General features: G+C 36.4%; 2 protein-coding genes across 4 annotated transcripts in view; one reads left to right on the top strand and one right to left on the bottom strand.

Annotated features, from left to right (window-relative positions):
• Nucleotides 1–16,123, top strand: part of MPHOSPH8 (M-phase phosphoprotein 8) — a 51,401-nt gene extending 35,278 nt beyond the window's left edge. The window contains exons 5-14 of one of the 2 annotated variants that reach the window (XM_081292200.1): nt 375–632; nt 3,925–4,050; nt 4,148–4,236; nt 6,707–6,847; nt 7,606–7,692; nt 9,964–10,118; nt 12,074–12,228; nt 13,734–13,861; nt 14,612–14,695; nt 15,180–16,123. In XM_081292200.1, coding sequence (XP_081148326.1) covers nt 375–632; nt 3,925–4,050; nt 4,148–4,236; nt 6,707–6,847; nt 7,606–7,692; nt 9,964–10,118; nt 12,074–12,228; nt 13,734–13,861; nt 14,612–14,695; nt 15,180–15,221 — 1,265 coding nt within the window. In that variant the 3' untranslated portion in view covers nt 15,222–16,123. The remainder of the gene's footprint in view (nt 1–374; nt 633–3,924; nt 4,051–4,147; nt 4,237–6,706; nt 6,848–7,605; nt 7,693–9,963; nt 10,119–12,073; nt 12,229–13,733; nt 13,862–14,611; nt 14,696–15,179) is intronic. The other variant, XM_081292201.1, reaches the window with a different exon arrangement.
• A 104-nt stretch (nt 16,124–16,227) lies between these two features.
• PSPC1 (paraspeckle component 1) overlaps nt 16,228–26,866 on the bottom strand; it is a 96,071-nt gene continuing 85,432 nt past the window's right edge. Inside the window, exons 7-9 of one of the 2 annotated variants that reach the window (XR_014021699.1) lie at nt 20,951–21,051; nt 20,539–20,713; nt 16,228–18,701 (exon numbers count right to left, since the gene is read on the bottom strand). The gene's annotated coding sequence lies outside the window, so the exon portion shown is untranslated. The remainder of the gene's footprint in view (nt 18,702–20,538; nt 20,714–20,950; nt 21,052–26,866) is intronic. The other variant, XR_014021700.1, reaches the window with a different exon arrangement.

The following is a 26,866-nucleotide window of genomic DNA, read 5'->3' as shown; positions in this document are numbered from 1 at the left end:
ATAATACCAGCTGCTCAAGCTGACTAGACCTTTGTCACAACTTTTGGGGAATAGTTCAGAATACCTGAACTTCTGGACAGCTATTCACCCTGGACATCCTTTTGATAAAAGCTGCTAATAGAAAAACCAGTTGAAATCACTTTGTGACTTTGATAGTAAATCTGATCTTGCTTTATAACCAAGAGAAATATTAGTAAAAATTAAGAAAATACTTTATAACTAATAAGAACAAATAAAAAAATATTTTAAAAATTTAAAAATCCCAAGGTTGGGGAAAAAATACTTATATTCTTTAATACTAAACCCAGATTTTCTTTTGATTGCAAAAGAAATTTACGACTCATACTTAACATCAGTTTTAATTTTTGAACTAGCATTTAAGGAAATCAGAAATGCATTCGATTTATTTAAAAAAACTACAGAAGAGAAAAATGATGTTCCTGAGAATAATCGGAAAAGAGAAGAGATACCACTTGATTGTAAAACCACAGAAGATCATAAAACCAAGGAAAACAAGTATTCACTTAAAGAGAGGAGGAATACCAGAGATGAAACTGACACTTGGGCATACATTGCTGCAGAAGGTGATCAGGAGATTTTGGACAGTATGTGCCACATGGATGAGAATTCAGGTGAATTTGTTTGGCATTGTTTTGTAGAATTTCTGGGTAATGTACTGTATTATTTACTCTTTTCTGATTATAATTCTGATCTCATATCAGAAAATAACAAGATTTTATTTGCAGCACTGGATAAGTCTTTTGTATATTGAAGATCAAGTCATTCTTTGACTTTTAAATGAGGTAACATATTTTCTAAGTTTCTGCTCATACGTTTAGTGCATTTAGAAATTATAAAGTTTTCTGATTTTCTAGCGCAGTTGTGCACCGTTAGATTTCTTTTTGAAAATTGTCACATACACATTTATTTTTAACTTTTAACTTTGCAGTAAATAACACCAAATAAAATTATATTGGCTTGATGTGCTGGTAAACACATATAATACCAGCTGCTCAAGCTGAGGCAGGAGGATTGCAACCTTAAGTCTGGCTTTTCTCAAAATAAAAAGTAAAAGGGGCTGGGAATGTAGCTCAGGAGTAGAGCACTTGCCTACCGTGTGCATAAGGAAGTTTAATCTCATAAGTAGGAGGTTATCATTTGTAAGTCTTGATAAGTAGATTGAGAATTTTTTATTTTATTATTTTTTGTTGTGCTACGGATTTAACTCAGGGGTTCTCTACCTCTGAGCTATACCCAGTCCTATTTTTTATTTGAGACAGGGCCTCACTAAGCTACCAGATGGACCTCAAATTATTGGATCATCCTGCCTCAGCCTCTTGAGTAGCTGGGATTTCAGCTGACAATAATAATTTGAATGCATGACAGACAAGATATTCTGGGAGATCCTCTTTTAGTGCAAAGCAACTAGATCTTAGATACTATGTAAAACATATTTCTGGATGCATTGCTGAGCTTATAGGAAATTGGGTTAATTTCCAGGACCAGTAGGCAAGGTGGAGGAAGATGGTTGCTCAGAGCGCAAATGCTAGAGATAGCACTACTGTTGGGACACCAAGCAATAAAGAGCAGATGCAAGCTGTCTGAGAGCACTCCCATAAACCCAGTTACTTGAGAGCCCAAGGCAGGAGGATCACAAGTTTGAGGCCAGCCTGGGTAACTTAGTGAGACACTGTCTCAAAATAAAAATAAAAATGGGCTTGGAATGTTTTTAGCTCAGTAGTAAAGTGCCTCTTGGTTTAGTTCTTAGAATTGCCCAAACAAAACAAAACAAAAACAGTGGGGAACATCAATAAATTTAAAAATTGGTTCCTTGAAAAGACAAGCCTCTGATATTGTTGAAAAGGGTAAAAGAAAGGAATGAAATCATAATGTTTCAAGTGAAAAAAAGTTACAGATTATGTACAGATTAAAAGATAAAGAGATTTGGGGCTGGGGATATGGCTCAAGTAGTAGCGTGCTCACCTGGCATGTATGAGGCACTGGGTTTGATCCTCAGCACCACATTAAAATAAAATAAAGATATTGTGTCCACCTAAAGCTAAAAAATAAATATTTAAAAAAAAAGAAAGGGATTCTATGTGCAGTTTCTTAGGGTAGATTTGAAAGCTGAATGACATGGGAAATTTCCTGGAAAATTATAGTTTAACAAAACTGACCCAAGAAAAAAATAGACTGAATAGTCATAATTATTAATATGAGATAATTTTTATTTTATGGGTTTATATTCAAGGGCTTTACTGGTCTTACGTGGAAGGGTTACCATGCAGGAAAAAAAAAAAAAAAAAAGCTCTGTTATTTTGTCAGAATAATTGGTTACTCATGCAAACAAAACCCCATGGATGAACATGAAATCTTGATGGAATGAAGCCTTGACTATACAGATAATATTTAGATATTAGGTATTTAGATGATTAAGAAGGGCAATAACTTTGTGACCCTTGGTGTAGAGAAATGTTTAAGACAAAAAATTTATAAAAGAAGAGTGATAAAGTTGACTATAAAATCTATTCACCACTGAGAGCATCCCCAGCCCCTCTCTCATCTTTATTATTGGGTCCTTTAACAGGTTATTGGGTTTGGAATAAATAGGTTCTTATGAATAAATTAATGCTCCTTATGAGTGTTAGCTTTTTTTACTGTTGTTATTCAGAAAGTCGGGTACTTCTTTAAAGCCACACAACTCATCGGCACTTGGGATACAGAGCCAGAGTATGTAGTGCCAATTCTGTGCTATTTCTGTAATGTCATGTTCTCAGAGTTAGCAGAGAGAAGTTGACATCTGCCTAACATCTGTATAGTTTGAAGAATTAGTGTTAGGTGAAGATTTTTTAACTCATCAAACGTTTATTTTTAGTCATTTGGAATTACTCTAAATGAACTATGCTGAGATCTCAGTGATGGTGTTGCATGGGTAATGAGGGATCAACATATCCATTCCCAGTGTTAATGTGCCTGCAGATTTGCAACATTAGGGAGGAAATCAGCAGCACGAGGAGATTAAGATGATCATAGCACAGCTGCAGGTATAGATCAGTGATAGAACACTTGTCTAGCATGTTATGAGGCCCTGGGTTCAAATCCCAGTATCACAGAGGGGAAAAAAAAAAATACTAGAAGGATCATAGGCAATGATTTTTGTTTACATGCAGATCTTGTTTACACATTTAGAATTACTTTACCTGTGTAAATGGTTGGAAGCAACATATATCTAAGAATGGCTAAAGACAGAAAATATCATGTTGTTGGGCTGGGGATGTGGCTCAGGCGGTGGCGCACCCGCCTGGCATGCGTGCGGCCCCTGTTCGATCCTCAGCACCACATACCAACAAAGAGGTTGTGTCCGCTGAAAAATAAATATTAAAATTCTCATTCTCCTCTCTCTCTCTCTCTCTCTCTCTCTCTCTCTTTAAAAAAAAATATCATGTTGGATAGAATTACTCATTGTTCTCTTACTAAATTTTCATGATTGCTCCTTCCTTTGAGCCACTTAATCCTGTACTTAAAATTCATATTTCATGGGGCTGGGGTAGTGGCTCAGTGGTAGAGTGCTCGCCTAGCATGCATGAAGCACTGGATTCAATCCTCAGCACCACATAATGTAAAATAAAGATATTGTGTCCACCTAAAACTTAAGAATAAATGTTTTAAAAAATTTCATATTTCACCGTTTTACAGTTACAAGTTACCCATTTACCTTTATATCTTTGGAATACCTAAATGTAGATGGTTTTTATTATAAAATTCCTCAAGAGTCAGGAATTTTATCAGTTAAAGATGGAATTATTTATTAACCTATGTTAAAAATATACATAAAGTTTTGGTTAAAACACCACAAAACATTGTGGGTTTTTATAATACTTCAGAAAAGTGTATGTGAATAAGGAAGGCCCTTGTATATTCCAGATGGTAGGCAACAGATTTTGAGTTTGGGCATGGACCTGCAGCTGGAATGGATGAAATTAGAAGATTTTCAAAAGCATCTTGATGGAGAAGATGAGACTTTTGTCACAACAGATACAATTCCAAGTAGTGAGTGGTTTTGGAATTATTCAGTTCCCTTTCACAAATATATATATATATATATATATATATATAAAAATCTAATTCACCTTTTCTTTCATTTTAGACTTGTTGAGGGATGCTGTGAAAAATGGGGATTATATTACTGTAAAGGTTGCACTTAACTCAAATGAAGAGTACAACCTGGACCAAGAGGTAATATGTCTTTGAAAAATCTCAAGGAACATGGAAAATAGCTCTTTTGATATAAATTGATATTTGAGTGGTACATGTCTGTAATTCTATTGACTTGGAAGGCGAGGTAGGAGGATTGTAAGTTTGAGGCCAGCCTCAGCAATTTAGTTGACACCTTGTCTGTAAATTTAATAAGGGCTGGGGATGTAGCTCAGTGGAAAGTTCCCCTGAGTTCAATCCTTCTTGCCAAAAAACAAACAAAAATTTGATATTAGTTTTTATCCTTTTTTTGAGATGCAAAAACATTTTATTTGTTGAATAATTATATAGCTTGACAGCTTCACTCAGTGTCATCAGCAATTGAATTCACACAACTTGTTTGTCTTTTCTGTCTAGGTGGGTTTAGCAGGTTACATCTGACAACAGTCCTGTGTAAACTGCTGCTTTTAAAACTGTTCTCTTCCCAGTATCCTTTTCATTCTCTCAACCTGCCACTCTCAAAAACTCATTTTTCTTCTCTATTTTCTTCTACATTTTAAACTTGCTTTCAAAATAACACCCAAGGTGGATCCGGAGTGTTTCAGGGTATGGTCCTGGACAAAATGACTAGCAATAGAGCCCTTAGTTAAGAACAATAATCATGAATAACAAGAATCTTAAAACATGTATTTAAACTCTAATATTCATAACTTCACAATAATAGAGACTTTTTTCTAAAACTTTTCATCAGTAAAGGATTCAGCTCATATAAACATACTCTAAGGATTCTTCTTTTATTTACTGGCAACATAATCCTTGCTGAGCTTTCTCATCACATCCCCATGGCTGATCCCAGCTGTCCCTTGAAACACCACTCGGTAATTCTCCTGCACATATTTGGCAAATGGTCTCACATTGGGCTCAATGGGGGTTCCATCTTTACGAGTTAATGGCAGCATGACCAGAGGCCCTCTGCATCTGGCACAGATAAAGCGTTCTGTGTTCAACAATTTGGTGTAGCGGCCAACCCTGGTTTTGCACTGAGTACATTCATAATTAATCTTGTAGTTAATTGTATAGTTATGGCACCGAGTGACCCTGGGCAGCTCGGGGTGCACCACATTGGATTTTCTCGCATAATACTTCCATGCATCACCATGAGAATCTCGGACACCATCAAGCAGCCAGGAAGCTACATGGCATATTTCATGGATCAAAGTACCACGGAGGCGGTCTGCAGAGTCACAGACTTTCAGAGAAATCTTGATCTTGGCATAGCACTCCCTTTTGGGGTGTCGTGTCTCACTAGTGGTGCATAAGCCAGCAGTTCTCAGCATCATTTTATTCCAGGTGATTTCTATTTTCTCTGGCATCTGACCCGCTTCTTCTGTGCTTTTGTTTTGACCTTAAGGGACTCATGTTTTTCACTGCTGCTTGAGTACAGAGAAAGAACACAAACAAATCTGGCCCCCAATGAGTTTTCCACTAAACACGCCCCAAACCCTGTTTCAACCCACACCTCTACTAGTGCTTACAACGACCTCACCCAGTTTTTTTCTTAATAACAAAAGTAATGCATATTCATTTTGTAAAATTCATATATTGTATAGAGCTGTATAAACATATAGAACTTGTAAATCCAATCTCTCAAAATGACGATTTCTTTTGGTTTTGTTCTGTCTGGGCTTCACTCTGGCTTACCCTCTGCCTCTGTGAAAAAGGAAAAAGTACTGTTTTCATGTGGCCATTGTGTGTGTCCTTTTGGTAGTGGCCCCTTTATAGCAGTTGCCCATCTTTTCTTTGTTGCTGGGGTTTTTTTCACACTAGTGTATATGTGTTTTTTATGTAGAAGCGTATCAGCCCTTTCTTCTTAGTTTTTTCTGTTTGAAGTCTTATATTGCTTAAAGAATTCTTACTTTAGGATAGTCACATCTGTCAGCGTCTAGTCTTACATTGAAAAGATGATATCTTCTGTTTTGTTTTTGCTTTTGTTGTATATTTTTAAGGTTTAATCCTTTGGGATAATACTTTGGGAAAAAATGTTAGAATTTTGATTAAAACTGCATAAAATATGTAGATTAATTTGGCAGAGAACTGTTTTTTATTTGTATCTTGAGTCTTCCATCTATGAATACAGTAACTTTGTACATTTGACTCTTCATTTATATACTTAAAGTTACTTGCTTTGGATTTTCTAGGTAGAGAATTTGATCCATCTGCCCCAAAATAATTCACCATTCATTTTTATATCATGCAAACTGTTGTTGATGTATTTTTAGAATTTAATACACTAATGTTGTAAAGTTTTAAAAATTATGCCAACAGTCATGTGTAAAAATAGTTCTAAACGTTATGGTTTCTAATTATTTTTTAGCATATTGTGGTGAAAAATAGATGCTTTAAATCAGTACCTTTAGTGATTTCACATTGAAACATCTTGAGTGAAGAGACTTGGTACCAGAAATTTTCTGATTAAAGACTAATAAGCTTTTTTGTTAATAAACCAACAAAGGATTCCAGTGGGATGACACTGGTGATGCTTGCTGCAGCAGGCGGGCAGGATGACCTCTTAAGACTTCTTATCACCAAAGGTGCAAAAGTGAACGGACGACAGAAGAATGGAACCACAGCCCTCATCCATGCCGCTGAGAAGGTTTGTAACTTCACTCTATCAGGGATTCAGTCTGTTTCTGTAGTGAAATAAATATAATGGTTATATGATAACATAACCTTATACTTTGATATTTCAGTTGACCTGTGATATATTATGAATGGATTTTGTTATCACTAGTACTTAGTAATTAAATTTTCAAAATGTGATTTATCTAGCTAGAAGTAATTTATATTAAACTTGGCTTCTAAAGTACCAGTACTGATTTCAACATTATTTTTCAAACTGAAATTAAGTTCTACTTTTGGCTATTAATTAAAATGTTCTCGTGTATTAACTTTTTAAAGGATTTATATGCAGAGGTTCTTTTTAAAAAAAAAAAAACATTTATTTTTTAGTTGTAGTTGGACACTATGTTTATTTCACTTATTTATTTTTATGTGGTACCGAGGATCTAACCCAGGGTCTCGCATGTGTGAGGCGAGCGCTCTACCGCTGAGCCACAACACCAGCCCCTGCAGAGTTTCTTATATAGAAACCAATGACTAAACGTCAGATAGCACTTGCTGGCATAGGAAGCACATGATTATGAGCAGGTGCCTAAGCAGGCGCCACCCTCAACATTCAACACTATGCTGCTGTGGGCCTTTGCGGTGAAGAAACACCGCAAAGTAGTAGCCACCCAACACTTGGGATGAAATCTGCCCAGTGGTTTTCCTGATGACTTAATATTTCATAATTTCTAAAAACTGTGTAAAGAATTTTGGAAATTAAACCTTTTTTTTTTTTTTTAAAAATAGAACTTTTTAACCACAGTGGCTATTCTTTTGGAAGCTGGAGCTTTTGTAAATGTCCAGCAGAGCAATGGTGAGACAGCACTCATGAAAGTAAGTTCCTCAGTCTCTGCGGGTATTCATGTTGGTGCCTACCACTGTCAGACCCTGTGCTGGGGACGGGGAGAACATGGGTACAGAATAGTTCCTGGACTCTAGCAGCTTACAGATGACTAGAAGTGGCCCAGCAGAGCAGCAGAGTGTGGCGTGGTTAGTAATGTGATTGGAGCAAACATAGGAAAGTGCTCCCAAGCTTGGCCTTGTGGACCCAGGGTGAATCTTAGGGTAGATGTGATAAGCATAAAGCTGTGTGAAAGGATATAAAATAACAGGAGTGCATCAGTGGAAACTGAAAAAAATAGGAGGACTGCAGTTGTTTTAGAAATACTACAGTCCCATTGTATGAGAATTCTCTGCCAAAAGTAAAAGGAGCTGAAGAGTCATACAGGTCCTGAATGGCATAAAGGGTAATTTATTGGGGACTTTCTGGCAGAAGCATATCTTGAGTAGCAGACAGGTGGATTCCCCATACCCTAAGACAAGAAGAAGGGGTGTATATGATAAGCCAAGTTTTTGCCTTTCTCAAAACTATTAACATGTTTAATGGCAGTTAAGCTGAGACCATATACTTGGCTTTAAAAAAAAAAAAAACCCTGCTAGGAATGGAACCCCAGGCTTTACACATGCTAGGCAAGTACTCTATCACTAAGATATACCCCTAGCCTGCCAACTTTATTTAGTAGGGTTTGAGATGTGTGCTGGAGTCACATAGTGACATAATGGCAACTACAAACAAGATGGCAGTAATCATGTTGGATCAATGTTCAGAGACATGGGACTAGGAAAGCATGATGTGCTGTCGGCTTGCTATTATTTCGTATTGATAAATCTATTTCCTTTGGAATTGCAGTTTGCAGATGTATTTTGAGTGGCAAGTGGTTGGAGGCCCCCAGTATTGCTCCCAATGTAGCAGGTTTGATTTGCCTCTCAGGGCCCAACCCAGTATGGTTCATTCCTCTCTGACAGTTCCATATTCATGACCTAGCATGGTGTTAGGACATAACAGGTCCAGACACCAAACTGTAGATGGCTCTTGTCTTCCCATCTCCTAACTGGGAGATGCAACTTTATGTAAGTTGTGACCCAAGGAGGGATCTGACACCTGGTTCTAAACTTGTCAAGTATGACCAGATCACAGTGGACTCCTGGCTCTGCAGCAGGCCTGGCACTGAGTTTTGTTCTGAGCCTGCTGCTCTAAGGACACAGGCTACTAGCCCTTTCTGATCTTTGACCACAGTTGGGGTCTAAACTTTGTAGGGTTTTTGTTTCTTTTTCATTTTTGGTTCATGAAAATGTCATTTTGTTCAACAGCCTGAGCTTTTGAGTTTTTATTCTTCCTTTATGTATGTTATTGCCATACATGTAAACCAGAGATGGTACCTCAAAGAATCATCTCATTGACAAACCACTGAGTGCATCTGAACAGCAGGCACTGACACCTCCATAGCAGGGAGGGGAGAGGAGGAGTGGACACCAGCACTTAATACAGCTTGAGGAGGAACTGGGAATGAATCTTGAGGGGACTTTGGAGCTACTGAAAGGTAGATGGAGAAAGAGATCATCAGATTAAAGGATCAATTGGATATTTTAATAGTCCTTAGTGATGAGGGAGAATGGATTGCTGAAAAGACTGGCAGTTTTTAGGCAGGCTTCTAAAATTAAGTGAAAAAATGGCGGTCTATACCTAAATAGTGACAGGGGTAAAAAGTAGATTAGTTCTACAACTTTATAGGATTCACAGATTATGGTAACAGGTGAGGCCTTGTTCTAAGTTGGGAATGTAAGCAGCACAGAGGCAAGCAGGAGATAGGGCAGGCGTTTCACTTAGGATGAGGAACCCACAGCCTAGGAGAGAGGTGTGGGTAGAGATTCATATGTGTGAGTAATCATTCTTAGTGACAGTAACTGTAGCCTAGCCACAGGTTGAAAATAAGAGATAGAAATATAAGAAAAGCCAAAGTGTAGGAAAGACCAGGGGAGTGAAAGGAGGATGGTAGGTGGGAGTCTGGAGAGCCTGGGCAAAGTGTTGGCAGACAAGTACACCCTGGTGAGTGTGTGCCTTGTCAGGGAGGCCTAGTGGTGCATGCAGTATGCTGCACAAGTTGCTAACACTTGCTGAGACCTGGTCCCCTGTTGTCTTGCCCCTTCTCCATCATGCCCTGCCCTTTTCCCAAAGAACTCCTAAGCATGTGTGAAAGAGAGACTGACACTAATTTGTAGTTACAGTTTACAAGTGGGTAAATTATTACTCTTTTCCTGACATAGGCCTGTAAAAGAGGAAATTCAGACATTGTACGGCTTGTAATTGAATGTGGAGCTGACTGCAATATTTTGTCAAAGCACCAAAATAGTGCGCTGCATTTTGCAAAGCAGTGTAACAATGTGCTTGTGTATGACTTGCTGAAGAGCCATTTAGAGACGTAAGTATGAAGTGATGGTACCATGGTTAAGTCTCATAGTATTATGTAACTATTTGGACACTTCATAATTGAATGTGAGACAACTGCTTAGAAAAAGGTTAAGTATGTGTCCCAATGGGTTTCTTTTATAAGTAGATGAATTATGAAAGTCTTAGAAAATTTGAACATAACATTGGCATATCTGAGAGTATTGCCTTAAAATCTTAAGTATGAACTTAATTTGGCTGACATTTTCTCAAAATTATTTTTTAAAGCAATTTTAGGTTTATTGCTTCCCTGCTATTTCCACAGCCTCCCACCTATCACCATCCCCATTAGAGTGGCACATTTGTTAAAATCCATGTATTCATGTCACTATTTTATTATTTATCATTCAGAGTTCAGTTTACATTAGGGTTCAGTCTTGGTATTATACACTCTATGGGGTTTAGACAGATGTCTCCACCATATTGTAGTATGATACAGAGTAGTTTCACTGACCTAAAATTCCTGTTTTCACCTCTTTATTTCCCTTCCCCAAACCTCTGGCAAGAACTGATCTTGAACTGTTCCCCTAGTTTGCTTACAGTAGATGGAATCACATATTACCTAGCCTTTTTCAGATTTCTGTGAGAAATGTATAATTTCTTCCATGTCTTTACGTGGCTCATTTTGATTAATATTCTGTGGTCTGTGTACCAGTTAGATTCAGATTCATTCCCTACCAAGTGAATTCTAAATTTTTTTTAATATTTATTTTTTTTGTAGTTGTATACAGTAACTGTTATTTATTTTTATGTGGTGCTGAGGATCAAACCCAGGGCCTTGCACATGCGAGGTGAGTGCTCTACCGCTGAGCCATAACCCCAGCCCCCAAATTCTAAATTTTATTTTATTCAAAGTTCATACTTTATAATGCAATTTTTTTTTAATCACTTAAGAATTTTCTTGGTGGGCTGGGGGTGTGTAACCCCTCCAAGATGCGCTGGGCGTGCGTTGAGCTCCTGCCAAGCATGTGCAAGTACCCTGGGTTCCATCCCAGGCACTGCAAAAACAACAAAAAACAAAAATTCTTTTGTTAAGACTTGCCAGAAATTCTAGAAATAGAAGCTAATAACTGCAGAAAGTAAAGTGCTTATTTTCCATACAAGAAGTATCTTAGGGTAGGCAGCCCCAGGAGGATGAGCCATTCTTCTCACCACCTGATCTCACTATATTAAGAAATCACTAGGTTCTTGGTCTCTGCAAGAGGGCTGCTGTAATTCCAGACATAGCATCTGTGTTCTAAACAGAAAATACATCTTAGACAAGAAAGCAAAGGCCAAAAAGGCCCTATGCTGGCATCTCCAACTGCCTGCTCCACAGCGTGCCTTATATGGCTGCTGGGAATCCCAGAAAGCCAGTTCATCTCTTCTGTCCACATGGGATAGCTGCAAGGATCCAGCCACTGGCCAGTGTTCCTGTTTTCCAGGATTGAGGGGCTCTCAATTTTGATTTTTCATTTGTCATTAGGCAAGTATTTATTTAAGCACAGTCTTTCTTTGTACCAGGAATATAGAGGCAGCAGTAGGGAAAACAATTCCCATCTTGGAACTTAAATTCCAGTGAGACGGATTCACAGTACATTATGTCAGTACCCAGTGCAAGAGGAAAAGAGCAGAGGAGCAAGATGAAGATCCAGTTGCAGTTCTTTCAAAAATAAAACGTTCAATCTGGGCAGGCAGATTGTTGTTCTAAATTATAAATTGTCTTGTTCTTTTCTATGTTGATATATATATTCTGAAATTTTAATTGTACAAATTATGGGATGCCTTTGTAATAATTTGATACATGTATACTATGTGTAATTATCAAATTAAACTAGCTAATGTTCCACTAAACATTTTTTAAAAGTTCATTAACATTCTTGTTTATGCAGTACAATGCAATATTTAAACTCATCTACATTAACAGCTCTAGTCCTGTCCTCTTACTAGGCTTTCAAGAGTGGCAGAAGAGACAATCAAGGATTACTTTGAAGCTCGTCTTGCTCTACTGGAACCTGTATTCCCAATAGCATGCCATCGACTCTGTGAGGGGCCAGATTTCTCAACAGATTTCAATTATAAACCTCCACAAAACATACCAGAAGGTAAACCTATACTTATCCTCATGCTTCTTTCAGTTTGAAGTGCCACAATTATCAACCGATTTTCACAACTCTTTCTTTGAACAAAACCTGAAGGAAGTGCCATTATATATAATAATTATGTAAAATAAAATCAGCAGCAGAGCTGCTGTGGCAGAAAAGAGACCCCACTGAGCCACAATCCCAGGCAATGTTGAAGGGTCCTTAGAATACTGTTAACCCTGTTTAAAGTGTATGGGAGTTGAGTCTTAATAATCATAACTGTTTTTAGAGCATTACTAAAAATAGTTTAAATATTCTAAGCTAGAATTGTTACTACTAATAATTTTTGCCCCTTTAAAAAGAAAAGTCTTTCCCCGTAAATTTTAGTAAACAGAAATATAAGTTACAGCCCTGCTTTCTAGCCACTGCTTAAAAGCTCCTGTTTAGGAAGACCATGACCCTTCTTTAGGACAAAGAGGCTGCATACAGAAGGTACAGATAACGCTGTCTCTTGACTATAGATAAGAAGCAGGGCTCTGGCTTTTTGTTAAGTCTCCAACCTCTATTTAAAAAGTGTGTATTCATCAGTGAAAAATTAAAGAAAATTAAGTCCAGTTACACCAATTAAAGATAGCCAGTTATAACGTTAGTGTTCAGTGAACTCAGCATTGAAGTCATACTTTGTAGTTTTCACTATTCACCCAGACATTATTGGGATGGGCTATTTGGTGGAACTGACATGACTAGACTGATGGGCCTACCAAGTTTGTTTTTGTTTTGTTAATTGCTGCAAGTTTACAATGTCTGAATCCTATGAAATTCTTATTATTCATCTGAAATCCTATAGACAAAGATGCTCTGTCATCCTTAAATTAATACCCTGATAGACTTTTCTAAACCCTGATCCTTGAATGTGGTCTAAAGACAAGCAGTAGGCTCACAGGCCCAGACTGGCCCTTCTGTCAGTCTTGTGATTTGTAAGCACATTAAAAGTTTTAGATATCTATAATGTAGATGAGTTTATTTAGATAGACCAACCATGGCTTCTTAAGAGCTACAATTAGTTTGATTTTTTTATTGAAACAACTCTTACCTCAGTAGAATTAATGAACAACACTCCTCTAAGACACTTATGTAGTCATTTTGTTTGGCAAAAACAAAATGAGATTCTTCTGCCAGTAATTCACTGCAGGCCCTAGTGAGGGCTGTCTGTGCTCCCTGCCCCAAAGTTACAAAAACAACCTCACATCCTGTTTGCTACTTGATAGTGGTGCTAAAAATAAAAAAATAAAGACTGCCCCTACGTTCTCTGCAGGCCTTTGATCCTCTGTGCTTTAGGCAAGGGAAAGTTTCATTATGAAGCTAGAGAGCTAGATCTGTGTCATACTTCCAGTAGCTTGAAAAGACAAGTAGAAGAGTGAGGGTCTTCCATAAATTTTGGGTGGAGTCTCATTGAGACTCCCATCTTGCAGGGGTGCCTTGCCTCAGGGTCTGGAAGTTAACTCCCTTGTCCTTCCCTCCCTCAGGCTCTGGCATCCTCCTCTTTATTTTTCATGCAAACTTTTTGGGTAAAGAAGTTATTGCTCGGCTCTGTGGACCATGCAGTGTACAAGCTGTAGTTTTAAATGATAAATTTCAACTTCCTGTTTTTCTGGTAAGAATTTCTATAGTCCAATACTGAAAGTTCTTCTAACCAAAAGCTCATATTACTTAAATTATCTATATGCCACTTGTTGGGAATGAGCAAATTCACATACTCATCCTAAATTTTTGTCAATGTTACCATATTGTCTTAGAACCAATATTATTCTGAATGTAAATTCTTAGGACATAAGAATACCATAAAGTACCAATTTCGAATATCAGATCTCTTACCTTCATAATTCCAAAAAAATATTTACTTAAAATTTAGGAAACTTTAATGCCTCAAATTCCTAAATACAACCGTTGTATATACTAGTTGTATTTATGCTCATTTTAGTCATAATCTTTCAGTGGCTATAAATTTTTGGACATCATAAGTAAAAGATCTTGAAGAATCTTTATATACTTCTTTTGCCACTTCCTTGGGCTGAATGAGACATGTTTTCTGGATATTGTTTCTATGATTTGTATCTTTTTAAATCAAAGGAAAAGAAATTGTAGCACACTGATTTATACATGATTCTCTTTGACTCCATTGGAATGGAGAAGCCGAGGGATGAGGATTACAAATTCGAGGCCAGTCTGGGCTACTTAGTGAGACCCTGTTTCAAAATTGAAATACAGAAGGGTTGGGGGTGTAGCTGAGCAGTAGAGTGCTTATCTAACCATTGTGAGAATCCCTAGTACTAAAGTTATAATCTATAGATGTTGAAGTTTGTCTGAAAAAATGCTAACTTTGTTTCCTTGTCTCCTACTCTAGGATAGTCATTTTGTTTACTCCTTCAGCCCTGTTGCAGGCCCCAATAAGCTCTTTATAAGGTTGACAGAAGCACCCTCTGCCAAGGTAAGAGTCCTTGTTTCATGTTTAGCATTACTACTCAGGTTGCTGTCCCATGATATTTGGTGATCATTTAGAAAAAAAATTATCTTAGTCTCTGGAAATTTCAGTGTGCCTATCGTGGAGAGGAGTACTCCTTATGGTTAAGAGTACTGGATGCATGGGGGTCTGACTTGAAAAATTTGTAAGACAATGTGGCAGGAATGGGATGAAGGTTAAATCTGAGAACATCTCTGTCTAGCAGTTGTAAACCCTGTTTTAGGCATTGGTACTGTATTGCCATTGTTATGTCTAGACCATCACCTCTCCATGTGAAAGGAAGCTGGATTAAAACAGATCTGATAATATAATGAAGTAACAAACAAATTATAAACACTTGGAATTTTTTTTATTAAAATAGCAATGACTTAAGTCTTGGCAATGTTGTTCTTTCTTGTGAGAAAGGGAAATTGTAGTTCTATACTAATGCATGCATTTTTCCTTTCCCTAGGTTAAGCTGCTGATAGGTGCATACAGAGTGCAGCTGCAGTGACCAAACAGAACTGGGATGGAGTTACTTTCAGACCTAGTCCTATGTACTCTTTTTGGAGCAGTTTGGAATTCTGGCACATCTAAAACTTTCAAATGTAAACTTTAATCTGTAAACTTCTTGCAATGTAAGCTTGTCATCTGTTAGTGTCAGACTATAATACATATAAAATACAGATGTGTGCCAGTATTCTGCAATCTTAGCATTATATCCAGACTGCATATTTCTTTTTTTCCACAATGTGGAAAGATACATGAGGATTATTTAAGAAAATTAAAGAACAAGACTTTTTTGACTCAGTTTTCTACTGTCCTTGGTGAATCTCTGTGTTAAGGAAAAAAAATAGATGCAAAACATTTACTTACAGAAAAGGAGGCATCTGTATTCAAATCATCCAAGCACTGAATAAAGTGAATTTTCTGGCTGTGAAGGATGACTGATATAATGTGGTAATGGGGTAATTAATATAGAGGTTCCCCCATCAGAAAGGATGGAGGTGACAATACTTTTGTAAAGGTGCAGTGCTTGCTTAACCTTTCAAATGCAGTAAGAATTTAAACCAAGACTTTGTGAGGCCTATGAGCATAAAATGTGAACTTCTATCAAGTAATTTTGAAAAGCCATTTCCTGTGCCCTTTTTGAACATGACTAGGAAGATTGGCATTGGGTCTCAGGTGAGCCTTGTTATGCTACTACATTATTGGATGCCACATTGTCCCTTGCAGGAAGGGACTGCCACAGACCTCATGACCTCTTCAAGCAATTGTTGAGTTCATTAGTTTCTCATTATGTGAAATAAAAGTTTCACACAGTACACGTTGTGTAAATATTTCAGAAAATCATTGAGTTTATATCCTAAAACTACTTTTTTCTTTTTCCTCAATAAAACATGATATTGGGCTGTTTTCCTATTTCTTAGTTGTATATGGACACAATATCTTTTTTATTTTTATGTGGTGCTGACAATTGAACCCAGTGCAAGTCAAGCGCTTTGCCTCTGAGCTACATAGCCCCAGCCCCTCCTTTATATCTTAAATATATAAAGTCTCAGGACTTCAAAACAAGGTGGATACTAAATATGATTTTCTAGCTAACTGATGGCTGGGATTGAACCTTTTCACCTCAGCATTCTAGTATTCTGATTTCAAAGCTTTCTGGGGGGAAATTAGGAGGTCTATGTTAGTAATGGTGCAGGTACAATAAGGGATTAATAATCAATGACATAAAAGAATCTCGAAGTAAAATTTGCCTCAAAGTTATCCCTAAGTTGAACAGCCTTATAGGAAAACATTACAAACTGATCCGTTTCATCAAGGAGATAGGGCTGTCTAACCTGCAAACGAAGTAGGAAATCTGTATAGTTCCTCTAGAGTTTGCTTAGTAAAGTCAACAGGCAAAACTCGACTAGGAATGTGGACAAGTTAATTTGACCAAAACATGAAACTTAATGTACTAACAGCTTTCCCCAGATGTGATAGTGAGTTGTACATTTAGTAGAAACAGAATATGAACCCACACAATTTAACGCAGCTATTTTGCTCTAACCCATAGTTTTTCAATAGATGGACAAAAAGCCCACTTGTGTTTGTGGGTAAGTAAAAATAATTAAATGCTGAAGTTCTGCATAATGAAGAGGACTTCAATCAACTAAAAATTCCCTGGAAAGCTATTTATTGCTCATAAGCAAGTTCTCTAGTGAGGTAGCAATCCTTTGATAATGCTGCTATTAAGACTTACATGGCCAAAGTAATGTCCTTGTATATTTCAACTATGTACAATAATGGGCACTCTCAGGACTAGATAACCACAACAAATGGAATGCATCACTTTTGCCATGTTTCACTAAAAAAACAAAAGATTTTTTTTTTTTTTTACTTTATTACCCTAACTTAAAAAAAAAAAAGCATCATTTTCCTCTGTGACATTATTTTCCAGTGTATATAGAGGGAAGGACAAAGGTAACTGGGTTACTTTAAGACCTGTTTTACTAGTGACTGCAGTAGAAAGTATATCACACATTCTCTGCAATACCTAGTACCCAAGAGAGTGAATTTACAAATGTTGAACAATAATGATAGGGAGCTAGTTTTCAGTTCAGGAACAAATTTATTTATCTATTTTTACCCTAATCCCATTTTTTTTAATTATGGGGAGTACCATGGATTGAACCCAGGGGCACTAATGAGACCTCCCAGCCCATTTATATATTTTATTTAGCCTTGCTAAGTTACTGAGGCTGGCTTTGAACTCACAATCCTCCTGAGCTATTGGGATTACAGGTGTGCACCACTGTGCCTAGCTTCATCTTGATATTCTAAATTGGTAGAATCTGATTTGGTATGATGATCAGGTTGCTTCAATTTGAAGTTCAGGTGTTACCTTTTGAGTACTAGTTTATATATCACCTTTATACAAGGAGCTATATATACACTTGGTCATGGATGTTAACATGTCAGTGCTAGCAAGGTTCAGAACAATCAAATGACTAAGAAAGCACTTAGAAAAGAGAAACTGTTTGGCATATAAACTGGGAGAAGCAAAAACGCTCAAGGAGAGCAATCAGCAAAATATAGAGAAAGAGCAGGATGACAAAAATCCAATTCATGAAATAACAAGATGAAGAATTTTGAAAATGCTCAATACTGATGAAATTAACATAAACTCCTAAAATTTTAAACTTTAAAAATATATAACTACAGGTGTCAAATCTTAATAAGTAAAGTTAAACAAAGGCTCACTGATGAAATCCACATTCTGAATGGCAGATTATGCTCCTTACAGAACACAACTGGGATTCCTAACCCTAATTTTCCCTCAAGGTATGAAAGAAACCTTACCAGTCAACTGAAATCTAAGCATTACATAATTCACTACACACCTTTGCTCATAGCCCTCAGTTAAATGCATGCCCTGAGTTAAATCATCTGCTTTATTTTGGTGCAGATGATTGAATCCAGGACTTTGCGCACACCAGATAAGCCCTATACTATTTTTTTTTTTTATTTTAATATTTCTTTTTTAGTTTTCGGCACACACAACATCTTTGTTTGTATGTGGTGCTGAGGATTGAACCCGGGCCGCACACATGCCAGGCGAGCGCGCTACCGCTTGAGCCACATCCCCAGCCCAAGGCCTATACTATTGAGCTTGCCTCCACCCCAATGCAGAAAATTTCTTCAGTCTAAAATTTCATGACAGAGAGGATGATCATAGTCTTCTAGTGGTTTCAGTAAGGAAGTTTGAGTTTGTGAGCGTATGTACCATAATATTTTTCAAAATCAGCCAGTAAGACCACCACCACACCCAGTAGTAGGTAACACCTAGATTTAATTTGGAAACTTAAGTTTATGATCTAGATAACCACTTTTAACTGCAGAAAATGTTGCCCTGGGACACAGAGTGTTATGATTACTCATTCATCTATAAATTGTTCATGTGGAAGAATCCATAGTGTTTTCTGGCTTGTTTCTCCAGTGATTTGACCTGAAAAAGAAATTGTTTGGTTAGCAAGAAGTAATATCTATAGTATATTTTTATTACAGAAGGTTTTATTTAAATAAAAAAATTTAAAAGGCTTCATTCTAAAGGTTTTTGTTTTTAGTACTGAAGATTTAACCCACTTTGAACCCATTCAGCACTTTACCCCTGAGACACATCCTCAGCCCTTTTTTATTTTGAGACAGAGTCTTGCTAAGTTGCCTCACTTACTTGCAATCTTCCTGTCCCAGGTTCCTGAGTCAGACTACAAGCACATAACACCATATCCAGCTCTAAAAATAATTTGCTGGACTAGAATCATGGAACAGCAGATATAAAAAATATTCACAATTTGAATTAGTACATTTGACCTATAAAATTGTTCTTTAATCCAGTGGCTCAGGCCACTGGTTTTACCTAAAGTGAGCTGATACATTATCTAAATACCTAGAGATATACTATAAAAGAAAATGTCCCAGTGCAAGGTTGCATCACTTGGGAGCTAAAATGTACATTCTTAGGCTTATGTCTCAGAGAGCCCAGGAGCACTTTCTAACAAACCCTTCAGGGGATTCTGTAATACAAAGTGAAAATTTCTTGAGTCATGTCTCTGTGTGTGTGTGTGTGTGTGTGTGTCTCACACAAACACCCTTCACTGTGGTGCTGGGGCTTAACCTGATCCTTGAACATACTGAGCACTCTGTCACAAAGCTCATAACTAGTCTTGGGTGTGCTTCAAAAAGCCTAAAGAAGAAACTGCTTTAGGAGCACATGGCATTGGGTTTGATCTTGGGATAGGGTATTTCTTAACTTCTTATAATAAAAGCAGTGTCTATAGCCTTCACTAGAATTATACATCGTCTTTTTTCTTTTTTTGGTACCAGGGACTGAACCCAGGCACTCAACCACAGAGCCACATTCCCCCCCCCCCACCCATTTTATATTTTATTCAGAGACAAGGTCTCACTGAGTTGCTTAACACCTTGCCATTGCTGAAGCTGGCTTTGAACTAGTGATCCTCCCTCCTCAGTTTCCTAAGGAGGATTACAGGTGTGTGCCACCAAGCCCAGCAATATATTTGGCATTTTGATTACTTAACTTTCTTATCTTTATTTATTTCCACTAACATTCTTAGAAAATGAAATCTATAACAAATGGCAGTTATTTTAACCAATCAATGACAAAGTCATTTGATAAACATAAAATTTCTTTCTCTACCTTTCTTTAAAGGCCACTTAATGCCACAGCTTTGATGTGTGGCAAAGATACCTCTGTACATTAGATTTTCCATTATCTATATATTTTGAGATTGCTTCACATTTTATTTAAGGAAGGGTATATACATATACAGCCATTTGAAAATTTAATCCCAACAAAATGCCCATATGTATATCAAGTTATTCTCTACAAACATTTGAAAGGGCAATTCTACAAACATATTTGATAGGGCAATTCTTTTTTTTTTTTTTTTTTAAGGGACCATGGCTTTTATTTTGTTTATTTACTTTTTTTATGTGGTGCTGAGGATCGAACCCAGGGCCTCACACAGAGATGTGCTAGCGAGCACTCTACCGCTGAGCCACCACCTCAGCCCCAGAGCAATTCTTTTAAATTAGTAATTCCCTGATTGATGGTTCAACCACCAGTCACCTAAAGGCTTTAAGCAAACATCCCCAAAGTGTTCTGGGGATGGGGTCTAAGAATGTATATTCTTAATAAGTTTCTCAATGATGTTGCTCAGAGCCACATTTCATAACCAAAGCCCAAGATTAACTTTCTAGAGCTGGAAAACAATAAGCAAAACAGCTGTCAATTTTGTGGTGCATGAGGTGATATTCAATACCTTAGAAAGGTTATGGGACCCATCAGTGCTTCTCAATGTGCTCACACCTTCTGGGGCCTTGTTAAAATGGACATTCTGATTCAGGAGATCTTCTGAGTCTGGCCTGCAGATCTTGCATTTCTAATAAGTTCTCAGGCAATGCCATCACTTGTCTCCAGCACCACACCTACAGAAGCTAAAACAGGACAAAATGTTTGCCATCACCAGATAAAGTGGCTAGGAAAGAAATATATTTAAAGTAATATTTGCTGAAGGTATTAGGATAAAATTTGCCTATCCCAATTTTGTTATAAAGATTATATAACATGTTTATTAGCATGTATCTATGTTTATTATAGTCAACAGAATTAGGAAGAATGGGAAAATTGAAAATAAATAAAAACTTGGCATCAATGTATAAATGCTGACTAACCTGAAATAAAGTATGGTTGTAGCATTTTTGATATTTAACTCTTCTGAATTATACTGGAAGCTGGAGTTTCAGAAGCTTCATCCATGTCGTCTTTTATTACCCTAGAAACACAAATCAGATTCAGCCTTTTAAAATTTGACTTCAGAAGTTTTAACTCATCTCTTCAAAGTTCTTAAGAATAATCGAGATTCTATTAAGATACCATTTTGCGGTATAAAGTTTCCATTATGAAAGGACCTAATTTTCATTAAATGAAGATTTTCCTTCAATTTAAAATATGCCCCATTTCCTCTAAGTATGCAAACTTAAAATTTAGATTAATTTTGTTTTGGCATAAAACACTATTAAATCCTAAATAGTAATTTTTAAATCTGGTAGGATTTTAAAAATATTGTAAGAAAACTTTTTTGCCAAGTCCCAATTTCCACAGGCCCTTGTATAAAAGGATTATTGCTCTCTCAATGTAACAAAGATAGATTCCTACTATACCTACAAAATCTTATTCTACTTGTGCCAAAGCAGAACATACCCATATTTTTGTTGTGCTCTATCAGAAAAAGACACTTCCTACCTTGGATCAATGTTGTCCAAAAAAGCACACACCCAAGATTTTTCTGTGGAAACAGGTTTAAATTATCTCATCCTTTATATATATCCTCTATAATTATTTTTTATAATTTCTACCAGCAACTGGCATTCTATCTACTATAGAAGGTTTTTATTTTGTTTGGTTTTTTTTGGTGGTGCAGGGGACTAAACCCAGGGTCTTGAGCATACTAGGCAAACACTCTACCAATTGAACTATATCTCCAGCCCTATGCAAGGTATTTGTTGAAGATCTCATAAATTCATCTGTGTTCTTAAGCTGGTTTTATAAATTTTTAACATCTTTCTAACCACCTTTGGTAAAATTAAGGCTGACAATGAAAATAAATGGAAACATAAAACCAAATTGAACAGCATTACTCAATTATTCTTAATAATACAACGACAGTCGAATAAAATGTTAAATTAAGCCTTCTCAACTTTTCAAAACTGAATCTGAAATTTACAAGATATCAAATTTAATGAAACTCGGAAAGGTAATCTTTAGAATTTTTCCAAGTTCTAGTTGTCAACATTTAGTCAAAAGTGTGGCTTAATACTTACATTCAATATTCAAAAATAAGCCACTAGAGGCTTGGGACCTGGCTCACAGCACTTGCCTAGCATACACAAACAAGTCCCCAAACCAAAAACAAGCACTCTACAGCAATGAGGTTTATAGTACACTGCTTTGTTTTTGTTTTGTTTTGGGGTACTAGAGATTGAATCCAGAGACAAGGTGCCACTAAGCTCCATCCCCAGTTCTTTTTATTTTTTGTTTATTTTTAAGACAGGTTCTCACTAAATTGCTCTAACTGGCCTTAAACTTGTCACTAGAATTACAGGCTGTACCACTACAGTACATTGTAATCAAACCTGATAAAAGTCACAGTGAGCTATTGTGCAAGTACATCCATCTGATGATAGTAGTAATTTGAAGGGTTGTTTTGTTTTTTAATGGGGCCCAGGCTGGCCCCAAAATCAGGGACTCAAGCAATCTTCCTAAGTCTCCAGAGTCGCTGGGACTACAGGTACATGCCAATGCAGCCAGCTTCTAATTTAATTTTAAAATCTGGAAAATTGATACACAAAGGCAGATGGATTTAGTATTTTCTGATTCTGTAAAACAAGTTATCACCAAGTGACACTGCCAAATAAGGCTGGGGGATGGAACAGGGGTGAGGGTTAACCAATAATTGCCTAGAATAATTAGAATAATTCCTTAACTGAAATTTTAAATAACTGAAATCCTTAAAAAAAATTAATACATATAAGACTACATGACAACCACTTTGGATAAAGTAGTGTCTTTAATTTTAGAATTAAAATTCAGGTAATAAGAACTATGGACATGTTAATGTTTGACTATACCTTGTCATTCCAAACCATTTAAATTGTTTAAAGTGGAAAAAAAAGGGGAGGGTATTCCACTAACCATATCCTAAAATGAAGTAGAGAAATTTTTCACACAGTCAAAAATGTAGTCAGTACCACATATGCTTTTATGACGACTTAGGAGATAAAATATTAAAGAAGGTATATTTTAAAGAGAATAGCCAACTATGTAACAATACCCCTAATATTCTCCCAGTCTTTGAGTGAAAGGAGATAGCTTTATTTCTATGAAGTACATAAGCCTACTATTATTTATATATTACATACAATATATTTTATGTAGTATATAAATTGCTAAAATAAATTCTAAGGCAGGTATGTATATAATGTAGATAAAATATAATTGAACAGCCAGGAGGTTGAATTGTTCAAATTACAACATATGTATTGTAAAAAATTCAAGAAACAGGATTTTATTATGGGTATTGAACATCTTGCTATACAAATCACTTAAAAGGGAATCATTTCCTCTAAATTAGATGCCTGTGGTTTCAAGCCATGAAAAATGGCATTTTCCATTAGCACTCTCATTATTCAACAGTAGAATTCCTCCCAAGAAATGGACATTCTGAAACTAGTAGGTTTTGGAGAGATGCTATCAAACATGAGTATGATCCTTTGCTTTCATGCCAAAGATGACTAATACTGGATGCTAAAACAATAAATTAAAAACTGCTACTTATAGTAATTCAGGACAGGGAAAATATTTAAGTGGGCCAGGCATGGTAGCACACACCTGTAATCCCATTTACTTGAGAGGCTTAGACAAGATCATAAGGCCAAGGCCCACATGGGCAACTTAGTAAGACCCTGTCTCAAAAACAAGAGCTGGGGGATGAGGCTGAGTGGTATAGCGCTCCTTAGGTTAAATCCCCAGTAAATAAGTAAGTAAATAAGGGTTGGGGGGTTGTATATCAGCAGTAGAGCATTTACTTAGCATGAATGAGGCCCTAGATTCTATCCCCAGTACCACAAACTGAGAGAAAAAAGGGGCTGGGGATGTGGCTCAAGCGGTAGCGCGCTCGCCTGGCATGCGTGCAGCCCGGGTTCGATCCTCAGCATCACATACCAACAAAGATGTTGTGTCCGACGAGAACTAAAAAATAAATATTAAAAATTCTCTCTCTCCTCTCACTCTCTCTTTAAAAAAAAAAAAAAGAAAGAACTGCACAAGTTTCTTTAAAAAAAAACTGAGAGAAAAAAGAGAAGGACAGGAAAGAAAAGGAAAAAGTGTGCTTTTCACTGGTTATTTTATTCCAGTGTTATTAGATTCTTTCTATTCAATAAAGAATATATCTTCGGGCTGGGGATGTGGCTCAAGTGGTAAACGCACTTGCCTGGCATGCGTGGGGCACTGGATTCTATCCTCAGCACCACATAAAAATAAAATGAAGGTGTTGTGTCCACCGAAAACTGAAAAATAAATATTAAAAAAATTCTCTCTCTCTTAAAAAAAAAAAAGGATATATCTTCAAACACTATAGGGAAATAGTGACGGAGTAAATAATAGCCAAAAAAAATTAGAAAGCCAAAAGCCAATATTTTCCAGAGAAACTTGTGAAAATGCCATGAAAACAATTATGAGACAACTGAAAATATATCCATAGTTACATCTTACTTTTTGATATAACTTAAATGGATGAACAAATGAAACATTAGAATACAAGGTCAGTTAACTGAACAACTGGATAACTTTCAAAAAAGAAGTTCCATCTTTTAGTTCATATTTTGCAAGAAAGAAAAGTCCAAATAGGAACATTCTGTATTCCCAACATCTTCTGGCTTTTGAGAGTTCAAATAAAGCTATCTCTGCATTAACTTATTTGTACACCATAGATTATATTATATATAGTAGTTATTATATTATGTAATTGATTCTACATCAGATGACCATGAAACCACACAACCTAGTTAAACAGCAATAAGGGAAAATCAAAAGTGCTTTCTTCAAAAAAAGGTAATTGAATGCTCCCCCTTACTCCACAAAAAAGGGGGGAGGTAAATGAAGAGGTACTCCACACCAGAAGATACAAGGAAGTGAAATTGAAACAGCTCTACATATTTACTAGAGTTGCTAAAATTAACATGACTGACAATCCAGAGTATTGACAAGGAGGTACAACAACATAAAATTGCATACATTGTCTGTGGGAATATAAAATAGACATACACTTTTGAATATTGGCAGTTTCTAAGAAACATACACCTACTCTATACTCAACAATTCTCCTACATATGTTCACCAAAAAATGAATATATAAATTGTTGGAACATGAGTCTTCATAGTAGCTTTATTCATAATATCCACAAAACTAGAAACTATCCCAAGAGTCTATAGCAAATGAAAACTGAACAGACAAAATGTGGCATATTCATTTAATGGTATACTGTTAAAAATATGGAACCACTTACATTTGATGCATGTAACAATATAGATGAATTTCAAATATTATGTTAAGTGTTAAGAAGCAAAACGGGAAAATTCTAATTCAAGAAATTGAGCTGTCACAGGCTAGTCCAAAGCTTTAAAGAGCAAAATTTTAATGAGGAATAATTTTGAAATTCACATAGCAACTGAAAATTAAGAAACAAGTATGAGTTGGGTGTGATAGCACACAATTATAATTCCTGAGACACTGAAGGCTGAGGGAAGATCTATAGCCTCAACAACTTGGTGAGACCCTACCTCAAAAAATAAAAAGCACTGAGGATGTAGCACAGTAATAAGTAGAGCACCCCTGGGTTCAGTGCCCACCCCCTTCAAAAGAAAAAAGTACCTATGGAACTGCTGGTGCTCAGTGGTAGAGTACTTTCCTAAGAACTGGGTTAAACCCCAGCTCTAAAACAAACCCCCCAAACAAGGAAATACAAAATAAAATACAAAATAGGTCTGGGGATGAGGCTCAGTGGCCATGTGACCCTTAATTCCCTGTTCTCCCCCAAAAAGAATCACTAATATATTCAAAATTTAGAAAAATACTAAAGAAAAATATCAAAGCATTATACCTACAATACTAACACAGAAAATATCTTTTCCTTTGAAGATCATGAGGTAACATTTGCTGTAGTTATATAAAAAAAGTAAAGTTCACTTAAAGTCAAATAATATACAAATTGATTATTTTGTCAAACATTATTAATGACTTTGAAGAAAAAATTAACAGTTCAAGTGTGCAGAGGAGCATAATAAGGGAAATACTGTACAGTGAAAGATACCAACAAATTTATCAACCTTATTTCCCCAAATTCCTACAAAAGCATTTCAAAAACAAAAGTCCAGCATTATCATCTAGTGATCACACAAGCAAAATACCAAACAAAAAGACATGTAAATTTTTCCCTTATCAATGCATAATCAGGGTTACAAGCTGGACCACAGTAACAGTAAACTGCATTTTAGTTCAAGATAACACAAACACTATGAACTTACCTGAAGAGCCTCCACTTCTCGTTCGTTCAAAGATCAGTATTTTCAAGCAAAATATTTGCCCATCTAAGAACCCCACAGACACATTTACTTCCATTAATTTAGCAACCATGTTCATAGGCCACAAAAAGGCACTGACAACAGATTATCCAGTTGATATGCAACATTTTTTACCATATATTTAAAAACACTTAAAACAGCACATCTTGGGGCTGGGGTTTTGGCTCAGTGGTAGTTCGCTTGCCTAGCATGAGGCACTGGGTTTGAGTCTCAGCACCACATACAAATAAATAAAGGCCCATCAACAAATATATATATTGAAGATAACATGTAAGTCAACTTGTTAAGAAAAACAATTTCTTGCAGAATTTGTCACATATTCATTTATACTAAATAAGTAAATATTTCACTGGGGGAAATTACTTAAACAGCATAAAAGATAATCTGCTGTTATTTATTTAAATATAAGGGTGAAATGGATGTTAAATGTGAAGAGGAAATATGATCAC

The sequence above is a fragment of the Spermophilus citellus genome (assembly GCF_964194105.1).
Source record: "Spermophilus citellus genome assembly, chromosome: 1".
In the NCBI taxonomy this organism is placed as follows: Eukaryota; Metazoa; Chordata; class Mammalia; order Rodentia; family Sciuridae; genus Spermophilus; species Spermophilus citellus.
This window is presented reverse-complemented; position numbering and strand designations above follow the sequence as displayed.